Source organism: Propithecus coquereli, unplaced genomic scaffold (assembly GCF_000956105.1).
Source record: "Propithecus coquereli isolate 6110/MARCELLA unplaced genomic scaffold, Pcoq_1.0 Scaffold292, whole genome shotgun sequence".
NCBI lineage: Eukaryota > Metazoa > Chordata > Mammalia > Primates > Indriidae > Propithecus > Propithecus coquereli.
Window position 1 is genome coordinate 594,554 of NW_012148530.1, and position 7,573 is coordinate 602,126.

Sequence of the window (7,573 nt, forward strand, 5' to 3'; positions counted from 1 at the left end):
TATGGGCCTTCAGGAACAAGGTGGGAATAAATTTTAATCTGAAATCAGATTTTTACAATTTATAGCTATTTACAATTTTTTCATACTTATTAAATTTTGTTGAAGCACAAACGCATGAGGAATAATTAATGATTTGATTGCTTATTTCATCCTACTACGTCTTCCTAACCGTCTGTCTGCATTGGTTTCATTCCTTTTTCTGCCTCACATTGTGACAAATTTGTCGTCTTTGTTACACAATAGAAGGAGGAAACTGAGAATAAGGACAGTATCTCTGACAAATTATATAATATAATGCATCCCTTCCAAAGAAAACAAAGAGAAGGAATCATTTCCTTTAGGCGACCTGCAAAATGGTCACAGGTAGGGATTTTGCTGGATCTCATCTGCAGGGGCGGGTCTACAAATTCACAGCGGAGAGATGATAGGGAACCATGGAAAGGGTGCGGCCTAACTCGACAAAACTGGTGCAGGAAGGGCCCTAGGGTGCGGAGGTGACATAAATGGGGGTGAGGGCACCGAGAGGTCGATGGGAGAGAGGTCGACGGGAGAGAGGCTGGCCGTCCGTGTGCAGGAGGGTGGGAACACTGGGCCGCGAGGTGGTACCTGCGCGGGGTCGAGCGCCCCTGCCACTGCGTCCCCGATCCAGAGATGCTCCCGGAGAAGCTGCTGGTAGCTGAGGCAGTGCTTCACCGCGGATGGCACGTTCCCCATGGCGGAGCCTGGGGCTGCAGTCGGCGAGGGGCGGGAGAGTGGAGGAGGATGAGGGGCGGCACCGCGCAGGGAAACTGCCGGGAGCGCGCCCTGCCGCTGCCCCGTGCGCGCAGGGCGGCGGCGCCGGAGGGGCGGGAGCCGGGGCAGGGGCGCAGGGGGCGCGGGGGGCACCTGCGCCGACGGCGGAAATGCCAGGAGCCCGAACCGGGGAGGGGCCGGCTGAGCCAGAGGTTGTTCAGGGTGGCTCGTTTTCCTCACGATGCTGAGCGCTCAAGGCTAACTGTGTCTGCAGGTGCCCGCCCACCGACTTCTCGCCTGATTCAGAACTTACATAGAAGGAGAGGGCCCTAAAATAAAAAGAAGGGGTGTGCGTTTTGTGGGGGTGACTTTGTTCATTCCCAGCTACAGCCTCTTGCTCGGGCTCAGTGTAGATTTGTCCACCATTGAGCTCACCTGAGTGTATGCTTTACGCCAATAAACCCGATTCTGAAATTTTTTGAGTCAATTGGTAACGTTAAAACATATTCTACAGTCTCATAAAGAAGGAAAGATAGAAGGTCAGAGATGCCAGTGGTACTGTCAGAGGTATGTTGTTAAATCAGGAAATTGGTGCTGCAATAAATCCCTGAAATAGAATTGAGTTTTTTAAAAGGAGTCATGGCACAGAATTGTTGAAGCCCTAAGGGCTAAAGGTATTCAAATGGAAAATTCTAAACAATTCTTTAAAATATTAGAATGGGAGAAATCTCTAGTGAGGCAGGGACTTCAGAAGATAGTACTGGAGCAGACCACCTCCCTACCCGCCCACTCCACACACCACTTTCACTTGCACACTTACACGGTCACACTCTAAACTCTTCACAGTGGGTTCAGTAGCCTGCAACTAACAGCAAAGACGAGTCATCAAAAATGGTCTTTGTGAAAGGTGCCTAGAGTCTTCTGGAACCCTATAAATGCCAAAACCACACAGATCAAATGTCTTAAGAATGTTTGATGAATAAAATGGAGTGACAATAGATGTGCTTTTACTGGTAAGTAAAGTTTAATGTTAAGTCATGAAGGCTTAGAATTTATAAATTGGAACACCTTATGCTCTTGTAGTTAGTATTAGTGTACATCTTTTCTGTTTTCATGATTAAAATGAATATTCTCAGTATGTACCCCTGTTACTTGCAAGTCTGAAAAGCACCAGATAAAATGAGGATAAAGCAATCCTCCAAGGTAGGTACTGTAGTTCTCTCTTGCCATATGACAGATTAAGAAGCTTGGGCTCCATCAGAACAGCAAAGAAATCACTTTCTAAAAACCACAAATCTGTGTAGTGCCATATTCTGAATCTGCACTCTATCCTACTCTCACTGACTAAACCATTTCTATTTTGTTGCCTTTCCATCATTAAAATATAAGACAATGTAAACATTTATTGCAAATTAAAATGAATTAAACTTTCTGTCTTTTCTAGTGATTTTACTGACGATTTTGTTGAGTGCAAAAACATTCAATTCTGGCTCTCCTGAGTTGTTCTTGACTCCCTTCTCTCCTTAAACTAAGCCAGCCCAAACCCACTCTGTCAATAAGGGATGTTAGTTAAACATCTTGAACCCATCCCTTTTCTCTCTTTTCTTGCTATGAACTTGTCTCTGCTCCACTTCTGTCTTTAGCTGGCAACACCGTAATGCAGTAGGGAAGCACCTAAGAGCTGATCTTAGATTACAAGAGTGTTGGAAGCCGAGCTCCACCAGGTACTGAGTGATCTCGGGCAAATTCTTTAACCTCTGTTTCCTTATCTACAAGAGGGCGATGATAACAGTTCCCATCTGTTGCAAAAATTAAATGAACTAGCATATATAAAGCGCTCAACACATGGTTTCTGGCACCCAGTAAATGTTAGCTATTACTATCAATACGGTAGCCTTGTTTTCTGTGTTAATTTGCTCTCACAAATTTACACTGTACAGCCTGAGCAATTTTTGAAAATACATACCTGATAAACACTTCTGAGCTTAAAATTCTTAGAGATTTTCCATAACTTTTGGAAAGAAGTTATGTTTTTTAAAAACATTTAATTTTTCATGATGAGACTCTTAGTTACAGTTCAAGTCTCGACTTCTACCTATTTTCTAAACATTCAAAACTTAACAATGTCAAATTATGTATGATTCCCCAAGTTTCAGGGCTCTAGTCTGTCCAATCATTCTAATTCTATTCCTTATTTTAGAAATTTTGAGAAATACAGAAGATGCATAAAGATATCAATAAAATAACTCATAATCCTAATTCTAGAAATATTTTGATATATTTTCTTTCAGAGAGAAAAAATTAATATTCTCTGTAGGTGCTTTTCATTCTTCCCTTTTTATTTGATTTAAATTCTTTAAATGCCAATTTAATTTTGATTGAAATTATTTGAAACCAAAATGCTATTGGCTATATAATATCCATATGTATATATATACATATATAAAATCAAAAACATTTTTTACAATAACTCTCTAAAGTATAGTATGTTCTTTAATTATTTTTGAAAGGAAAGCAGGTAGCTAGAATATGATCATATAAATGTATTAATAATTATCTAATTAATTTTACAAAATAGCATTGCAGTGGAAATCCTCCACTGTAGTTCTGATTATATCAATTTCTCTTTATATTTTTAAAGACGTTTTGCATTGTATATACAGTATTTCCTTGATGCTTGGTAATTTGCTTGTATAAGCTTATCTTTGATGAAGGTTTTTTTCTTGTAGGAATCTTTTATGGCTTATTGGAATATCCCTAAAGAATGGTTTTACTCTTGCTTGTTTGGAATTTCTAATGAGTTTGACTTGATAGTGCTAAGATTTATTTTTTTTGTTAACGTCTTAGTTTGGGATACCATAAGGATCCAAAACTGAAAACCATGCATGATGGCACTTGCTTTCAATTTTCTTGCAGAATTTAATTTCTCACCCACAGAGCCTGGTGAACTTTTTCCACCTCCCATGTATGGAATAGCCCCTTGAAATCAGTGGCTTGTGCTCATGGTTCAGTTAGCTACCTGTCCTCAAATTGCCCTTGGCTAAAGTGTATCTTCCTTTGTGGTTTTTAAAACCTCAGCTCTGGGTTGTCAAGGTCTGTGCCCTCTTGTGAGCCTCTTGGCAGTATTTAGCTCATGGGTATGTCCTTGATATCAGTGTTTGGGGTGGGAGGGGAATCTCTCAGATCAGCTTAGTCTTCCATATTTACCAGAATTCTGACTTGAAAATTTTTCTGTGATTATTCTGTTTGTTTTATATTTTTCAGTGCATTCTGGAGTTTCTATACTATCTAACACAGTAAGTGTAGGAAACAAGAACTAAGAAAACTGAACTAAGAATTAAACTGAGAAGTGAACTAAGAACACTGAATTTAACTCAAAGAGCCAAAGAATCTCACAATATAGTTCTGATGTCTTGACTAATCCACAAGAAAGAAAACTAGACAGAAGCCACATACTCTCTATACCCACTCCCATCCACCTCCCTATCTCTTCTCTGTACAAAAGGACCACAATAAATTACTACCCTGTAATAAATTACAGAGTTATGTATTGCATATGTCCTTAAAAAAGACTCAAAAACAGAACGTGGAGGGATTTTTGTTCCAGACACCAGTCAACCCATAACTAGGTAGACTGACTATATCAATTCTCTCCAGTGGCAAGTACTTGGTTAAGAATGGCCTACTTAAAACAGGTTGATATCTTGTGAGTCTCTTTGGTCCAGCGATGGCTATTTAAGAGTCTGTATGCTGACAGCATGAGTAGAATCAGAAGCAAGTGAACAAATCAAATTCTTACAGTAATAAGTGCCAAACTGGCATGTAGCCAAAGTATCTACTGGGCAGGGATCAAAGACACATATGGTGAATCTCAAACAATAATGCCATAGAACTTTGGCAAGAATCACATGAGTAATGTGCTACAGCCTTAAACAATAAAAAAGAAAGAACAAGAACAACTTGGTTACCAATACTGGGTGATACCTAGGGGGAAGCAAGGCTTTCATCATCTCAATTTTATTGCTGAAAAATTTAGATAACTTCTCACATATGTTATGTCTGGCTGATCTAACGTGATGGGAAGGATAACAGTGTTTAAAAATATTCTTGGCATTTGGTCACTAAAATCAAAGTTCCATTAACAATAGCATTGTTCTGAAATAGAGCATTCTTCTGAGAATAAGTAATGAGTTCTATTTTACCAAAATAACACCCCACCCCAGGTGATGGATACCTGGCACTAGATACTGAAATCAGAACAAAGCCATAAACCATATCTCTCCAGATGTAGGAGTCTATTTATTCTCTCACTAATTGACAAGGACCCGAAAGCATTAGCTTTGCCAACTATGTTGCAAAAGAAAAGACATGGACATGGACTGTTGATTATTTTACTTCATTAGATAGTTGCAGTGCACATATTTTTTTGCCAATGGATGTAAAAGTAAAATTATCTTTTCATATCATTAACTACAAACTCAAACTGCATTTGGAAAATGTTTTTATCAATCAGTTGATATATTCTGGTGGATTATAGCAAATGTGACCTTAACAGGTAAACTATATTAACTCTTACCCATGGACTACATCATTCTTTGAAATTGTATCAAGTACTATTGAATGAGAAAACAAGTCAATATCAATTACAAGCATAAAGCACTTAGTATTTTGCCTGGTATATAGTAGGTCCTCAATAATTCAGTTTTTCTTTTTTGGCAATCAAGTCAGTCCATTATTAAGAATATAATTTGACGTTGTTCCAGTTAGTGGGAATCTGGAAGAACCATATTTAATGACTTGTATAGAACATTTTTTAGTCCACTAAAGAGATTTTTTAAATGTGATACTCAATAGCCAATGGGAAAATAAATATGCAAAGATATTTTAAAATATGCTTTCTTGGCTTTAAAGACCTCACATACTAGTAGCAACATCTAAAGAAAAATAACTAAAGTAAAAGTATATAAAGCAGATCCATTTTAATTAGAGCATAAGAAATTAAATTCTAAAGTTTCAGGATATAAAACATTATTTATAGCAGAATTTTCAGGTTCATCAAATGTATACTGAGTTATTAATGCTTAATAAATATAAGGACTTAAAATACTGTGTGGGGAGTAATAATGAATAACGCAGTCTTTAACATAAAAAACTTCTATTTTATTAGTGAAATATGATATCACTCAAATATGTATGACAGGGCGGTATGTTGATAAATGCCAGGTGATAATATAAGTTCAAAATCATTGAAGAAAAGGCAGTAGGCTCCCCGTTTAACTATGACAGTAAGAGAAGACTTCAGGAAGGAGACCACATTTGAGAGGATTGGGTAGACAGAGCCCATCAGGATAAAGAGAAGGGGTAGGACAGTAGTGAGAAAGAGCTGGTAACAGACCTCATTACTACCAAAAACTAACAAAACATTAAAATAACTCGTAAATAAAAATATTCATAAAAGCACCTGATTTAATGATATTTTTATCTTCATGATTATTTTACTGTTGTTGATATTATAGGTAAAATCATTTTTAATTTCATCATAGATGAACACATAAGCACATGAATTCAACAGATGTGCTAAATAGACTAATTTCAAAGTATATATTTTGCAATTCAGATTTTTATGTACATCTTTAGCTGTCTTAAAATGTGTCATACCTGTTCTCCACAGGCAAAGGAGGAAAGATGGTATTTATTAAGTGACTAAACCTATGAGGCACTTTGCTGGATATATTTATGTGTATGAATTATCATCCCCATTTAACAGATGAAGAAACTGAGACTCAAAAATTTGAACTACTCCAAAGTAAAAAGGAAGTATAAGAAGTGGATTCAAATTTGTGTCTGTCGAAGCCTTTGCTCTTTATTTCTCATCTCATGATTTTCAAGAATAAATAATAAAAAGACATTCTACATATTTATGGTCATTTTCTTCTTGTACCATCTTTTATCAAAAGAAACCCTTTCTCAAAGAGGTTATAATTTTCCCAAGGGAGTTCCTTTAGAGCTAGGATTTGAACTCAGTCTTCTGACCCTTCATTCCATGGGACTTTCACACTATGTAAAGGGCCCGATTTTGTCGAAAATATTAAGCCCAGGATTTTTTCACATCCGATGGCATTATAAGTACTACCATGGGAACAACATAAAATTAAAGAACTCTCTTAAAAACTTCAGCAGCTATGTGTGTTCTGTCTTCTACAATTTAAGCTTCAGTTCTAGGTCTCCAAGGAAAACTTACAGAGGGGCAGACACTTCATGCCTTGTCGGATGTGATTTCACTTTTCATAAACCATGCAAGCCATCAATTTATTATAGCTATACATGTATCAAAATATCTATGTATCTGATAAGAATTATGATTTTTGAGCTCCTGATCACTTCTTTTTTTTTTTCATTTTTTTCCCCTCTGTGGCCTCGCATACTCATTAATATATTTTCCCACATATCATATGGTTTTGTTTATTGTTGCTGTTGTTCTTGTTTTGCCTAAACTAATGAAGTTTTACTCTACCATTTAAGAAAGTTTTTTTCTTCAAGGAAAAAGGAATTTTCTTGCCAACAGTTTCCCAGAGTTTTCAGGGAAGCACAATTCTCAAAAGAATTCATAAAAATTGATTTTATAATGGAATCCTTTTTTACTAGAATGTTATCATTCCAAGGACATTTTAGTTGAACGTTGTAAGGGCAGAAAGTCATAAGAGTGCTTTAATAACTGGCATTATTCAATGCCCTGCATTTTGCTAGCTTCAAATTTCTACTAAATTTACAAATGGAAATGCACCAACATGGAATCATTACTTTTCAAGGCAATAATCTATAGGTATTCTGTAATAAAATA

The 7,573-nt window shown here is 37.1% G+C and overlaps 1 protein-coding gene across 3 annotated transcripts in view; it reads right to left on the minus strand.

Annotated features, from left to right (window-relative positions):
- Nucleotides 1–838, minus strand: part of HMGCLL1 (3-hydroxymethyl-3-methylglutaryl-CoA lyase-like 1) — a 173,760-nt gene extending 172,922 nt beyond the window's left edge. For 2 of the 3 annotated variants that reach the window (XM_012648714.1, XM_012648713.1), the window contains exon 1: nucleotides 607–810. In XM_012648714.1, coding sequence (XP_012504168.1) covers nucleotides 607–714 — 108 coding nt within the window. In that variant the 5' untranslated portion in view covers nucleotides 715–810. Of the gene's footprint in view, nucleotides 1–606 lie in introns of all 3 variants that reach the window. The other variant, XM_012648712.1, reaches the window with a different exon arrangement.
- Between the last annotated feature and the right edge of the window lie 6,735 nt (nucleotides 839–7,573).